Here is a 16,196-nt window from a genome sequence, read left to right as displayed (position 1 = left end):
TGTTGCTCCATCTATAACAAGATCCTCAGCTACTGATAGGGAGCAATTGACACCTGACTTGCCTCTTGGTTCGCTAATGGATTCAGATCAGAGCGCGCAGGGTGGCGATTATGAATTTTTTATTTTTTTAAACGATCACTCTAACAAAAGACCCTCAATGTATTGATATAATCAACTAAAGTGAAACAGTCATTTTACAAACAAATGCGCTTTTTTAACTGTGTAGGCTTCTTAATTTTGCGTTTACATGTTGGATGTTGCACTATTTGCAAGGCAAATCTTTTGATGACACTTCTCATGCTCTTAGAATAAAGCCTAGTACCTGGCTCGACTCTCCCTAATAATTCACATCCAGATGCGAGGCTGGTGAAAAGGCACGTGGGAGCAAATTTTAAAATTAATAATGATGTACTTAAATCAGCATTAATGAGACGCCATGTAAGTGTTTGCACTGTACTAATCATAACAATGATGTACAATAAGTTGACATGAGTAGGCCTAACTATGTTTTGAAAATCAATTGTACATCACGCACATTTTAAAATGGACATGCTTTATCTTTCTCTGCCTGTGCACTGAGAGCATCTAACATGTTGGTAATTCAGTTCGCTTTACGGTTATACTTGCACCGCATCAAGTAAAGTAATATGATAATTTGACTCATCCTATTTTGGCTCCTAGGTCCAGGTCCGACCTCTTTATATTAATTTGATGGTTTTCCCACCCTCTGTATAATTAATTTTGGCGCTTTTCAACTGTAAGGTACCCACGTTTCGCAGTTCGTAGGAATTTAAATTTATGTGTATGTGTATATGTTTAGAGTGAGTCTATGATCAGCTCATGAAACGCCCTCTGAATTCCCCACACCTAACATGGCCGATGTTATACCGCTCACGCAGTCTAGTGTTCAGGATTACTTTAGATTCCGCCGTCTTCCATTGGCCTCAGTTCCGTATGTTGTTCCGGTTTCTTATGACGTCCGTCACAACGTAGATCACGTTTCATTGGTTGTCCTGTTGTCCCCATGGCAGCCGCCGGAATGTCCCGCCTCCTGTCAGCCGGAGGGGTGATCGGAACCTTGCAGAGGCGGTTCTTGTTCCCCGCCGGACCCGCTGCAGCGCCGCAGCCGTTCCCCGGACATGCCTGGAGGCGGGGGAGGATTCCCGGGGCACCTGGTGGAAGTGGGGGTGCAGGCCCAGGTGAGACGTGATGCCTGGGGATAGAAGGGGGCGTGGCACCGCGTGTGTTTATCCCTGAGGGAAGGTGGGCGGGGTTTGAGTGGTACTCACAGTCCCCTCACTGCTCTACATCAGCTGAGGGGAGGCAGGGACGGGGGGTCCTGGGGTTCAAGGCGTGTTCAGGCAATGCACAGAGCTCCTGCACAGGGCCTGTTGTCTATAGGGTGTGTGTCATTCTTTGGGTGACTGCGCTTATGGGTGGGGGAGCCCTGTTCTTCTTGTCCACCCCTGCAGCATGCCATGTGGATCATTTATTTCACATGGACACACGGGGGCAGAATTACAAGCCCCTTGCGCCTCTATTGCGCTGCCATTGCGTCACTTTTGTGACGCAGCGGCGGTGCAAAGCCAGCGCCATGCTGGGGGTATTTACAGTGACGCATCTGGGAGATGCGTCACGTTGTAAAGCCCTGTGCCACATGTAGGCGTTCCGGCGCAGGGGGTGCATTCCGGCACAGGAACGCCTCCTAAAAGTGTCTGAGTGAAATCTACAAGATTTCACTCAGTCACTTTTAAGACCATGCTGCCTCAAAACCCTGTGCCTTCTTGAAGCAGGTAAAAGGATTGATGCAGCATGGTAGGGATAGGGCACCCCCGAGCCTTGCTGGAGCTGCGTCGCGCTTGCGACGCAACTCCAGCAATGCGTCGCCTTTCCGACGGGGGATGCAGCACACATCTGCCCATCCGTGTGCCTCGGTGCGGCGCATTGTAAATGCGGCGCATCAGTGGTGGCGCACGAGTGGGCAGATGCATCGCAACTCTTCTGGTGCATCCCTGCTGATTGGCAGAGATGCGCCAGAAGTAGTAAATCTGCCCCACAGTGTCTTCTTCCTAGGTACTGTTCTTGTCTACCCCTGCAGCATACCATGTGGATCATTTATTTCACATGGACAAACACTGTATTCTTCATAAGCACTGTTCTTTATGTCCACCCCTGCAGCGTACCTTCTGGATCATTTATTTCACAGGGTCACATACTGTCTTCTCCCCAGGCATTGTTCTTCTTGTCTCACTCAGTCTTAGACCACAGGTCAAGTTCCACCATTTATTTGATGTCCTCTACAAAGGGTGATAATCGTGTACTTTCATCACTTGCATTGTGAATGCATTCAATTTACTAAATAGCCCTTTTTTCTAAGGGATTACTTACAGGGGAACATCTGCAATCATGAAACTGTGTAATGCATCTCCATCACCATTACTTGAGGACAAAAAGCATTGGCAAAGCCGATAGGTCTTGTCTATGCAAGAGCTGTTGGCTTTTGCTTTAGCAGTTGCACAACAGTGAGGCCGCTGTCCAGCATGGCTAAAAGAAAATGGCGTAAAGGAGTGTCATGAGTACAGTGGAGTGTATGGAGTACAGTGGCCTGAAGTGGTGCAGGGTAGGGTAGAGTAGAATGGCCTACTGGAGCAGTGTAGAGTGCATTGGTGCACAGTAGATTAGAGTGGTGTAGAGTGCAGTTACATAGAGTGCAGTGGTGTGGTTCAGTGGCATAGAGTGCAGTGGCGCATAGTATAGTGGTATCGAGTAGAGTTCAGTGGCAGAGAGTGTAGTTTTGCAGAGTAGAGTGACATAGAGTGCAGAGGAGTAGAGTGGTGTAAAGTGCATTGGTGTAGAGTGGTGCACAGTAAATTGCATAGAGTACAGTGGTGCAGAGTAGAATGGTGTGATGTAAAGTGCAGTGGCATAGGATATAGTGGTGTAGAGTGGCACATGGTAGATTGCAGTGGTGCAGAGTAGAGTAACGTAGAGAGTTGTGGCGTAGAGTACAGTGGTTCAGGGTGGCATAGAGTGCAGTGACGTAGAGTACAATGTTGTAGAGATGTAAAGGGTCGAAGAGTAGATTGGCATATAGTTCAGTGGTGCTGAGCAGATTGGGGTAGAGTGCAGTGGCCTAAAGTACATTGGTTTTGAGTAAAGTGGTGTAGAGTGTATAGGCATAGAGTGCAGTGGTTAAAGTAGAGCAGGGCTCGACAAATCCACTCGCCCGCTCGCATTTGTGAGGGAGAATGGATGAGGACGAGCTATTTTTAGGTCCTACTCGCCTTTTCTGGCGAGTAGGAAGTCAAACTAACTTTTGTCCTCTGTCTTTGAAAACAGAGCAAAAGTGACAAGATAACACGATTTAAAGGCATTTTTATTGCTCACAAAGGGAATGAGCTATAAAGATGCCTTTAAATCTTGTTATTTTGTCACTTTTGCTCCGTTTTCAGAGACGGAGGTCAAGTGGGTTGCAGTCAGGTCGAGGGGATTTTCCATGGTACTAGACCTGCAGGACTAGTACCATTTTTCGGATTTGTCGAGCCCTGTAGAGTGCAGTGCCATAGAGTAGTACAGAGTAGAATAGAGTGTGCAGAGTGGAGTGGTGCAGCACAGATTGCAGTGGATTAGAGCGAGTGGTGCAGAGTAGAATGTTTCAGAGTTGAGTGAAGTGGCATAAAGTGGCATGGTGCACAGTAGAGTATAATGGGGTGGAGTGCATTGGCATAGAGTAGAGTGATGCAGAGTACAGTGCAGTAGCGTGGACAGGCGTAGAGCAGTGTGGAGTGGGATAAGATGGAGTTTGCATGGTGTAGTTTCACACTGCCATTACAAGCAATATATCTTCAGTTGAAATTACCATTATATTTGCACAGACATTCAGTTTTACTGATTTAAGTATACACTGCACAAACGATAATGTATGGACTAATATCACCCAGTGTCTTGATTTGTTTTCATCATATTAAAAACATTTTTGCCACCACACTTCAGACTAATAAAAAATGTGCTTCATTTGTTCTTTTCAAATTCTGATATATTCTGAAATATCTGCACATTTCATTAACAGACACTTACATTTTGTTGTGTAGTAGAAAAAGAAATAACATACAGCCTTTCTCCAGCACAACCCTAGCATCCAGTATGATTGTCACATAAAACCTCTCACATTGAAGTCAGAGAAACAGAAGTAAACACCAGCCTTCCTTGGAGGACCGAGCCTGACATTTGACCTCTGTCTTTGAATGCACAGGAGATGTAACAAGTTAAGATCAAGACTTTAATGCCTGTTTACAGAAAGGAAGTACTCTGAGACCTAAAGTTATTAAGGTGTGGGCCACGGAAGGGACACGCTTAAGCTGGACAGCCTAACACAAATAGTCAGCAAATCGAAAGCAAGCAAATGTGAGACACAAAGCCAATGGTAACCAATTTGGGGATTGCGTTCACAGGGAAGCCTTCTGCATGTGTCCAAGATGTAATTAGCAAACCATACAGCTGTGCTGCCTGATAGACTTTGACCTAAAAGGGACACATGCTCCATATTATACCACATCCCTCCCTCCCCATACATCATTGTTTCCCAGCCAAAAGCCCCCGCCCACTCAAAATATAGATTTTCAGTCACTTTTGGCAGCCTCTCACTCTTCACCATGTACATTTATGCAGATGTCCCTGTTGCTCAACATACATTCTTACAAACACACATATATGCTATTTTAGGGGAATTGATGCTGCCAGTGATGCGATGCCGCTGGTTTAAGGACCAGAAAGTGGCTACTAGGGGGGAGACACTTATGATTTTACTTCTGTTTTTTTAGTTAGAATATATCTGATAATCCAATGGCAAAGAGACTACCAACATAGAGCTGTTTTGAGAGGTGAAGGAACTGTGACCGAAATGTGTAAAGCGTTTCTGTCCGAGCACTTTAAATCACTGTATGTACGTGGTAGTTCTCGTGCACAAACCTAGCCACAAGGCAGCTAAGCACTGTACATGGTTGAATGCAGTGGTCCAATGCCCGTGAATCTGGGCGGGGTGCAGTGTTTTGAGAAGAATGGTGGATTGTGTTGTTTTGTGATGTAGTCTTCTTTAACTCCTTCGCTGCGGCGGGTATTCTGCCGCAGCACTAAGGGGGAGGCGGGGCCGCGCGGCGGTCCCGTGCTCGTGACGGAACCGCTCTGTCACGGCCCTCGGGTGAGCTGTGCTTGTGACGGAACGGTTCAGTCATGGACCCGCCCGCCCATTAGAACGTCAGCGCAGGCGCGGAATTCGCGCCGCGCAGGCGCGGTGAGCGGGCCGTGACGGAACCGTTCCGTCACCAGCACAGCCCACCCGAGGCTCGTGACGGAACGGTTCCGTCACAAGCATGGGAGGGGTTAAAGAGGTTGATCTTCAGCTCTTTCAGTAGGGAAAGGGTAGGGGTGTTCCTGATGTGTACAGGAATGAGATTTCAGATTCTAGATGTATAGACAGAGGAGGTCTGTGACTTAGTTTCCCCTTTTTGCACTTCTTTGTCTCCAGGCTCATGTTGTCCTCGTTGCTGGTGTGCCGAAAGATGGTGATGGTTAGTCAGATAGGCAAGGTACTGGCTGTCACAACATGGTGGCTCTCTGTTCATAATGACGCTGTCAATCTCTAATAGTTTGGCCTGCATGGTAGACAGCATACAAAACTGGGCCTCGCAATGCCAGTTGTTTAGTTTCTTGTATGTTGAAGTCTTCTGTGATTCACATGAGTCAAAATAGTTGCTGCAGCAAATGCTTTTCACCCTCTCTTCCTTTCCCTGGTCTCTCGTCTTGCAACTTACAGGCGTGAGAAGCATTGTTTTCAAATATAGTAGAGGATACAAGGGTTTGCATATTTCACTTGCACATAGCAGATGAACTCATCGTTAACAACCATGCATGTTTTCCCACAGAGAACAGGTATCGTAAAGTCCTGAGCGGTGCAAACCTCCCTTCCACATAAAGCATGGAACAGGTAAAGCCCCAGCAGTAACATTTAAAGAGACACCCATGTGTACTATGAGGTCATCAGAAATAAAACTTTTCTCACTTAGATGCTTAACAGGAACCAAATGGGCATTAGGAGAGCAGGCTTCCCTTGCACAAGTAGAAGAGGAGGAACACTGGCATCAGCTGTACACGCTTCCCTCACTCTCCTTCCCCGTACACATTAAGCCGTTACCAGAAGTGCAAAAAAAAAGATTGCAGATTTCCCTCCCATTGCAGGTAACATCTACATTAAGAAATCTAGTGTTCTTTGCACATATACCCAGCACCTGGATACCCTATCAGGTGATTAGCTGCGCTCTGTAAGTCCATATTGATTGACAATAGTTAATACATGGGCATCAGCAGTGCAAGCTTCCCTCGTACATGGAGGAGAGGTACCACATCAGCAGCAGTAGTGCAAGATAATTCTCTCCCCGTTCCCACATAGCAGACAGCAGAACACAGGAAGCAGCAGGATATGCTTCCCTCACACACAGAATAACCACAGCACATGGAATGCCTTAAAAGGATGAAACCCCTCAAGGGAACAAGAACTGCATGGGGAGCATTGCTACAAGATTCACAAGAGGAAAAAGACCTGGCAGAATGCAACATAAGCCACAACTAGTCACACAGAACACATATGGTGCAATCAGCACAACTTTCCTTCCTATAGTGCTAGAATACAGCTAGCTTACAGGTAACAGTGTCACTTTACGTAAAAGAAGCAGCCTCTTTTGATAGAGGAGGGTCACATGTAATACCTTACCACAGTCAGGCTTGCATATCGTGCCTCACCTGTGGCATGGATTGAACTGGCTCCTTCTTAACTAGAGATAGTTCAAATCTGCAGAAAAAAAAGTCTGTGGGAAAATGTGCTAATATTTGACGGAATAAGGCCAGAATCTGACGCAAAACGTTAGATATCCCGAGACAATAGTAACAAGCATTTGCAATGCAACAGGACACTCATTCACGCAAGACCTATTACATTGCAAACAGGAGTGTGGGCAGGGGGGCAAGAAGGCACAAACAGGAGTGAGGGCGGCACGAACTGCGGGAGAGGGGGGAAGCACGGGCAGTAGGAGAACCTCATTAAAGAAAATGGTGCTCACAATCTAAATAACACGTACCGTGCAATACTCAAAGTAAAGGGGCCAGTAGCCATAGAAGGATACAAATGATGATATGGCAATCATAAGGAGGGACTAATAAGCCTATAAACCAATCGGAAGACAGCATTTATGAAGGACAAAGACACAAGCCAATGAAAAAGATGGACGGGGCTTCCTTCACGCAGTAAACTACCACAAATCAACCCCAGAGCAGCGCTTACGTGCTGGCTCAGGGCTCGACCTAAAAAGGATTATATTCAAAGGGAGGAATCAGGATGACCATTGTTTCAGGGATTGGTTATATTTTCGAACCTCTCTCATAAATCATGAACTACTTTTTGAGACCACTCGTGTTGAAGATGCCTTAATTAATTTAGCATACTAAGGATGTTGTCAACCTCCTAGAGACCATTAGATTTGACTTTGAAAAACATTTCATGATTGGACTCATTGCGAAATCACTCTACTGCTGCATTTCACAACCAGATGCTTGGGCACTTTATTGACTTTACTCTGTTCGACTCAATTTGGCTCACTCCATCATTTCCATGTCTTTCTGAAGTGCGCCTCATTGGCCATGTCAGAAGGTTTCTTCCTGTTTAAGAAATATATTTTTTCTACAAGTAACCGGGACTTCGATGAGGAACACCCTTGTTCTCAGCATGGCTAATCTTTTTACATGCATATTTTTGAGATGTCATTTATCTTCACAAGCAATCCATTCTCTCACCAGATTAGGCTGTGGAAGCACTATCAAGATGACATTCTGATAATCTGGTAGGGTGACTTTGACTCTGTTATTGAAGTTTTCTATTGGCTCAACAGCAGCATGTGCTTCTGAAATTGTTTAGCAAAGAACCAGCCCCCTTTCTAGACCTGATCTATCCTGACAGCGGCTCTTTAGCGACTGAACTATTTAGAAAAGCCACAGATCGGAATTCGGTTTACCGTGTACATACCAGACGGAGAGGCACTTCAAACTCTACATAAACTAATCACATGCGCTAGCCATGTGGAATGATAAACTCATTTTCTACGATTGGGTGATCATGTGAATCATATCAAATGGACTGTGTTAGAAAAACCCAGACTTTTTGTTGCTACCCATTATTTCAGTTGTTATCTTCTTATGCATAAAGATAGGCAATAGGTTTTTAGACTTCCTACACATAAACGTGTCCTGAATGATGAATTACAATAGGCATCATTAGCTAACACTTGGGACCACATCGTCTAGACTCCTGAGAGATTCTTTTATATTGACCCGTGTGACAGCCGGACCAGAACTCTTTAGGTAATGTTTTGAGGATTTTATTTATTGGTAACATGATGTTGACTTCCTTTCTTTGCATGATTTTGACTGCTACTGTGACCCCAACCTCCTGAAGGTGAGAATTTACGCAGGAATCCACATATGTATCCGTTATTTCTATAACTTCGACATCATGTGTCCAGTATGTTGTTTTTTCTTTATTAAACCCTGCTTAATGGGCATTTGGACGTTGTGTATTTCTATATTTTATGCATTTTTTACGTGTTTTTCTCTAACCAATGCAGGTCCTGAATACCTCCCAATGAGGCATCTCATCAGCACAGTCTTGGTTGTTCTTTATTACTTGTTCTTTTATTGCTATGCAGAGTGGTTACTTTTGGCCCTGATGAATGCCCGTACACCTGACGAGAGGGCTATCAAAGGCAGAAACATGTTGACTGTTTTACAAGAAGCAAGGCTAGCAGTAGAAGAGGTGCAGTTACTGCCAGTCTTGCTTCTCTTGAGCAGCTACTTGAAGTGCAAAGTGTGTGTTTAAACATTGCTTGCAGGTTTTCAAAATGCATAAATAAAAGTAATTGTCACTTACAATGCCAATAGCTCAAACTCTCACAAACGTGAGACATCATGCATTGCAAATGCTTGTTTCTTTCCCACTGCACATAGTAAGCAGGTCCTGGCCCTCTTAGAGCAGAATCTACTATTGACTATCACGAAGATCTCGAGGTCCAAGAGCCTCATGTGTGATATTTGTCAGCTGTGGACCAAAAGATAATGTGCGCAGAGGAAGCTCTATATTTCAAAGTCCTAGAAATCACTACAGACCACTGAGACTGCCCTGGAATAAGACTGTGCCCTTGGTAGCTAGATGTACATTTCATGTGGCAAGTTAGGTTTGTGACACTTTCTATAGAATTGGCTGAAGTCCATCATTAATAAAAGAATGTCTTCTGTCAATGTCTTTATGCGGGGAAGGCCGGCATTGTATTTTCTTAAGCCGGTATCTACTAACGAGACTGCGCGGTATCACAAGGAGCTCCCATGCCGGTCAGTCAGCTGTCTTTAGTTAATGATGGGGCTACAATTCTTCATTTCTAGGTTTCCTTCTAAGGGGAATCAGGTCTAAATGTGGGATTCTTAGGACATGACTCTCGCTGGCAGCATCAGTTAAAACTTACCAGGCCCATTTTTTGCAGAAGATGGGTGCCCAAAAGTATCCCTCCTGTGCGAAAGCTAATAAAACAAGCAGGTTTTGCTCCTAGATTAAAAAGCACGAGTCATGTCTGGATATAGTGCGAGGGCAGCATCCCCACTGTAGCCTGTATCTCCCGGCCGTGCAATATGCAAAAACACATCGAGGGAGGATACAGGGACAGTAGTTGAGATTAATAAAAGTATGTGTAAGGTGCCACGAGGGAGAGAACAGTCTGTCTATGGGGCACCAATATAAAAATACCCCTTTGGACTGCAGGGGCTGAGCACAAACGTGTATAAATGTATGCAGTCACGCCAACTGTACCCAATAACAGATTTAACTGCTATTAAAACAAAGGCCGAAGGTTAGGTTGGGGAAATCTAAAAGCCTTGAGAAAGTCACCTGACGTGACGAAACACGTGTCGGCTGTTGTCGTTTGCGAACCTGCGAGAGGAGAACATACAACTGTTGTTAATATTTGAACAACGACCCTCTATCTATCAAGGATATTTCGAATTGATTGCCAAATTCCTTGCTTGTTTGTCAATAATGAAATGACGTATGTGTTGTTTTGATGATACAACTCAAACTTGGTATAAAAATAAATTTTCCATTTCTACGAGAACGAAATTTGTTGGTAGTACATGAATTTTTGCGAATTTAGTAATCTTTGTTACTTGTTTTGAATCCAACATACAACTGACCTAGATCTTACTACAGTAGAGTGCTGGGATATTCTGTGTATAAAAAGTTGTATCACACAAGAAGTGTCTTTGACATACCTTGTGTAATTGTGCACCTAGGTAGTAGGGTGCGTACATATCCCGAGAAGCACCAATCCTAATTGAAAGTTTTCGAGGTGTTATTATTTTTGAGAAATATAAACCCCCAAATATATGTCCTTATCTGAATGTAAATGTTTATGAGGTGCGCCTTCGTTGCATTACTACCGATGAAATTGTACTAGAAAACGGGTTATAAACTTAACTAAGTCACAAAGGGCATGGCAGTGAATTGAGGCGGAGATGGAAAGGCAGGTCAAACTCCTGAGAGGTTGCATGTGATTTACGCACTTCCACATGTAGGCGAACTGCCAGGGAGGAGACGGTGCTAAGCCACAGTTAGGGATTGGCAGTGAGGGTTGCTGCATGACTGCCCTTTTCACTTTAGCGGCTCTGCCTGCAACTGATATCGAACGTTACTTTGAGGACGTGCGCCTTGTTGATAGAGTATGAGGGTTCGCTAAAAAAGACAAGCATTTGCAATGCAATAGGTCTTGCATTTACGCGAGACCTATTGCATTAAAAATGTTTGGCATCACGACAACGGGAGGGAGGGCGGGAGGATTAGGCACGAACAACAGGAGGGCGGGCAGGGGGAGAAGGCACGGACAACTGGGAAGGGTGGGGTGATTTTGAAGGCATGGACAACTGGGTGGAGCAGGCATAGACAACGGGAGGGAGGGCGGGGGGAAGAAGGCACCAAAGCACGTCTTGCCCGCAGTAGGCGAACCTCATTGATGAAAATAGTGCTGACAGTCTAAGTAACAGCACCGTATAACACTCGAAGTAAAGGGACCAGTCACCATGGGAGGTGACAAATGAAGAAGAGGCGGTACTAAGGAGGGACTAATAAGCCTATCGACGAATCAGAAGCCAGCATTTAGGACAAACAATGACACAAGCCAATCACAAATATGGGCGGAGAGTGGGCGGTGCTTCTATTCACCTATTCCTCTACAATAAGCCTCGTAGAGCAGTGCCTGCGGCTGGCTCTAGGCTGACCTAAAAACATGTTAACAGATAGTCTTAACGATGAGTCTTAATTCTTAGCCTGACAACTGCATTGATCACTGAGTACAGGAGTGTCTTGCGTAATCCAGATAGGAGACAACATTGCTCTGATAAACAACTTTGGTTATCCTCTGTAACACAAGCCCCCACCAAGGAAAATACTGCCATTTGATCTTCATGTGAACCCTACTTGCAGATTGAATCCATTTGTAATTGTCTTCTTGTATTTGGGCTACACAGAAAAGGAGAAGATCTCTGCCCCACAACATTGACTTGCAGAAGAATTGCACAACATGCTGAATCCTTGAATATTATTGCAAAATGTTCAGCAAAATCTCCCCTGTATATTGCACACATTTCAGATCTTTCTCAAACAATATTTTATAATGTTATGTTGAGGTTTGGGTGGTGTTTGTGTTTGTTAGGTAGAATTCTTGCAAGAGTACAAACTGCTAGAGGTGCTCTCTGAATGTATTGATTCAGTAGTTTATTCATTGTAGAGTAGGGGATGTTTAGCACAAAGTAAAATATTAGCAATGCCTCATATATCTCTCTTTATTTTTTACAGGAACCCACATAAGGGACAAATAGTTCCACCCTGGGATCAACTATGTGCTTATTGTCTCTAGAATAATTGCTGTTTTCATGCATTAACTGATGTGTTTCCATGAAGATTGATGTTGTACCAACTGATCCCTGGCTTGTGGGAGAAAAACTTGATACAAACAGCCAAACAATTTTGAGGCTGAAGGGGCTAGAAGCTGGAGTGAAAAATGTTAAAAAGTCAGCAGATTTCAACTGTTCATAAAGTTCCAAGGAAGAGGCCGTACATCTGCAACGCTTGCTTCAAACAGTTTGAAACCCCTTCAAAACTGTCCAGACATTACCTTATCCACACAGGCCAGAAGCCATACCGGTGTCACACGTGTCCAAAAACATTCAGACAACTTGTTCACCTTGAGAGACACCAGCAGACCCATTTGCTGCCATTTCAGTGTGGCATGTGTCACAGGAGTTTCAAGAATCTGGTTACCTTTCTGAAGCATCAGCAGCTACATGGTGAAAGCGTCCAGAGCACGATGAAGTCATTCAAAAGATCTGTGTTCCACAGTCCGCATCGAACAGCTAGCGGGCCAGTTCACTGTTCCGTCTGTGAGAAGTCCTTCTCAACAGAAGATCGATGGGTGCTTCATGAGTGCATCCCTTCGTCGCGCCCTCCTCGAAGCCAAGGAAGAAGGCTGAAAGTGCTCAAGTGTGACTTCTGCCTCAAACTCTTCCCTTCACGCTCCAAACTTGAGCGGCATGTACTCATTCACACAGGCCAGAGACCATTTGCTTGTCTCCTATGCGACAAGACGTTCCGCCAGAAGGTTCATCTGAAAATCCACCAGATCACCCATATGGAAGACAAGCCCTTTGAGTGTGGATTTTGCCATAAGAGCTTTAAGGTCCAGAGTAAACTGTTTAAGCACAGGCAGGTCCATGTGCGAAAGGCTTTGTTACCAAAGTTGGCTCGTAGACGGTGGGGTGCCAAAGTCGATGAAGCATCTGGTCCTATCGTAATCGATGACGACGAGGCATTTGAGGGGGGTTATGTATCCAGGCCTTGCAACCAGGATACAGGTGAGATGGGCTCGGTCTATGTGGTCCCATTCCAGTGCATGGGGTGTGAGCAGAGCTTCGAAACAGAGCAGATCCTGCAGGCGCACACGTGCTTCATTGCTGAAGATGGAAGCCGGTTGAACGCTAATAAAATGAACCTGATCCGCAGGTCTAAGGGCAGAAGGGGGAGGCCTTCAATGCACTTGAAAGTAGCAGGGATTAGGTGGCCAGAGATACAGCCAGTTACTAGGAAAAAAAGGAAATACCCTGCCACAAGCCATCAGCAGCTGGTGCCGGAGGACCAAACTGGGAAAGATCATGGTTCTGCAGATAAGGCGACCAGTGTGAGGAAGCTGGGGGCGCCCAAGACTCTGGGTACAAAAAGGAAAATGTTTAAACGAGAAACGGGGCAAAGTCAGTGGCCTAAACCGTTCAGCCTTCCCAAACAGGTACTAAGTTGTGAACTTGGTATCAATATGAACAGTGTGCTGCCAGGTGAATACCAACTGGATGAGCAGAATTCTGGTGGCAGAGATGAAGCTATTTATGTCTCTTCGGGTGAGGAATGTGACATCTCTGAGGTGCCTGTAACCGTCTGCCATGGCCCTCCTCGGCAAAGGCGCCGCCGGCTCAAAATCCTGAGTAAATGCGACATGTGCGAGAAAACGTTCCCATCCTTGTCCAAGCTTCGAAGGCATTATCTTACTCACACTGGACAGAAGCCCTTTGCCTGTGCCTTGTGTGGAAAGTGTTTTCGTCAGTCTGCTCACCTAAAGCGGCATCAGGTGACCCACAAAGAGAAGGGACTCCATCTTGATGCTTTAACGTATCAGGCAGAATTCAGAAATCTCAATCACTTGTTTAGTCATGAGCCTGATGCCATGCAGCTTGGGTCTCCTTACCACAACATCTCTTCACCCAGACCATCACCAGACTTCGATGACATGTCCTCCGAGTCGATCGCTGAAATTAAGGTGGAGGTGGAAGCAGAATCCACTCTGGAAGAGAACATGGATGATGTACAGACTTTGGAGAATGATAGTCCCTTCTTCCCTGATGAGGAGTACCAAGCTGATGGCCCCTGGAATGATATCCCTTCAGTCACAGAGAGGAACACAGGCACAAGGAAGAGCTACGAGTGTGGCGTTTGCTTTAAACTTTTTAAATCTCAGTCCAAGCTTGACCGCCATCTTCTCGTGCATGCCGGACAGAAGCCTTTTAAATGCCCCCTTTGTGAAAAAACATTCAGGCAGTTGCCCCATCTGAAAAGACACGCAGTCACACATTCAAAGGAGTCATTTTGATTTCCTAGATGATTTTGTAAAGAGTGAGTTTTTTTGGACAAAATGGTAGACCTGGGTATGGTAAGCCAGGTTTGGGGTGAATTCACCTAGATTTCGTGGTACTTTAAGGCACTTGATCGAATGTCCACCAGACGAATAGAGAAAATATATTGTTTTGTATTTTTGACTGTGTTTGTTAAAGGTACTAAATAGGCCACAGGAGGATACAATTTGTTTAGACCTCGTCACAGGACAGGCATCGCACAGTCAGTAAATGCCTGACCCTGTAGCTAGCTCAACAGTAGGTCAGCAGGTTGGTTCCGAGTAAGGTTAGCTCAGTAGCCACCACTTTTCAGTGGATGTATGACGTTACAACGCAGGCTATTGCAACGCCTGCCTTTACAACGCAGTTTTTACATCGCAGTCCATTACAACGCATAGCGCTTTGGGGTGCTGGATAGTGAATAGTTTAATTTACTATTCCAACTCCAGTCCCCGTGGACACTAGGGAAGGTTATTGGATAGTAAATTAATCTATTCCCTATCCTAGAGCGCCCCCCAGAGCAATGCGTTGTAATAGTTTGCGTTGTAATGACCGCGTTGTAATGGTAGGGCGTTGTAAAAGTGTCGTTGTAAGTGTTGTTCACCCTTTTCAGTGTGATGCTGCTTCCACATGCTATTTTAAATGGCCATGTTTTTATGCTGCCACTATGCCCTTCTGTTCCTTGTACAAATGCGTGATACACCTTCGCCCGGAGTGCCTCCATTTGCTTGCACTTATTCGTTGTGAGAACTTCACGCATTCTGCCACTCTATACTTCTCTATGCATTTTAAAATTCATTGGTCCTGGCCTTGATATATTAGTATGATATGTTGAAATGTTTCCACGCTTAAAGTTGGCACCAGCATTGTTTCATCTTATGGTTTGCCAGTCTAAGTTTGTCTAGCGATGTGAGATGAAGTTTGTTTGAAACAAGCTTTTTCATTCCCATCTAGTATTTATTTTTACTAGTAAATGTGGTACTTGTGGATTTTGGTCTTTTTTGTGGAGAGTAGCTCTTAAAGTCTGCAGTATTTTTCACCACCAAACTCAAATTTAAATTTCAGTTACTCTCAGTTCTGAGTTTTTTGTTTAAAAAGCACTTAAAGGCCCTGTGGGAAATGCTCGCTTTTAGCAGACCCCTGAAAAGCTTTTATTTTGAGATACAATACGGAATAAAATCTGTAGGACAAGATGCTTAATTCTACGTCAGTAGAACTGCATGCACTAAGAATTGATGTTTTAAATCCTTTTTTGTGATAAAAGAAATTACAGTGAAAAGAAGTTTGCAGTGAACTGGGCACGTGTTGATTGTGTTAACGCTCATTCAGGTATGTGCAGAGCGTTTTATTTGAATGTGGGGGAAAATTCGAATGGGTTTTGCTATGGTGGCGCAACAGGTGACGTGATGGAATCGGAAGCCAGGAGTATTTGGACTGCAGGTGGTGAGCATTCTGTGGCAAAACAGGTTAGATTTTTATTGATTAAGGCCATTGACTATAGTGGGTGTACAGAAGAAGTGGGCAAAGCAGGATTCATCATTGTGTATTGTGTATAAATTGGGATACACTGTACAAAATGGACATCGTTTACTAAAACAAATATAAAACCTGAACAGTTTGTAAAACATTTACATCTAGAATCCAGGGAAATAGCCACTGTTGAAAAACCAGTCTGGCAAGGCCTCTTAAACCATCTCTTGCGTTAGTGCCATGCTGAAAATAAAAATAGTGACTACGATGATTACAGCAAGGTCACCTTTGGTGTACAGTAACTCCCTACCTTACCTCGCAGGCTGGATTCCATATCTAGAGGGGAGTTTTGTCCTGCACTTTCATAAGCCAAGTGCACTCTAGCCTCAACAGAGCCAGATGCACTCACATATATATATATATATATA

The 16,196-nt window shown here is 44.7% G+C and overlaps 1 protein-coding gene across 1 annotated transcript; it reads left to right on the top strand.

Moving 5' to 3' along the window:
* Window positions 1–1,064: 1,064 nt before the first annotated feature.
* ZNF770 (zinc finger protein 770) lies at window positions 1,065–15,491 on the top strand. The gene is made up of 2 exons (XM_078659429.1): window positions 1,065–1,199; window positions 11,939–15,491. Exon 2 carries the CDS (start codon window positions 12,144–12,146, stop codon window positions 14,274–14,276), a length of 2,133 nt encoding a protein of 710 aa, XP_078515555.1. The 5' UTR covers window positions 1,065–1,199; window positions 11,939–12,143; the 3' UTR covers window positions 14,277–15,491.
* The last annotated feature ends 705 nt before the right edge of the window (window positions 15,492–16,196 follow it).

This window comes from Lissotriton helveticus, chromosome 9 (assembly GCF_964261635.1).
Source record: "Lissotriton helveticus chromosome 9, aLisHel1.1, whole genome shotgun sequence".
NCBI classification, from domain to species: domain Eukaryota; kingdom Metazoa; phylum Chordata; class Amphibia; order Caudata; family Salamandridae; genus Lissotriton; species Lissotriton helveticus.
The sequence above is the reverse complement of the archived record's forward strand: the minus strand, read 5'-3'. Positions and strand labels throughout refer to the sequence as shown.

Excerpts from the sequence above, each read along its gene's own strand:
- ZNF770 (XM_078659429.1), top strand. The coding sequence starts at position 12,144 with ATGTTAAAAAGTCAGCAGATTTCAACTGTTCATAAAGTTCCAAGGAAG.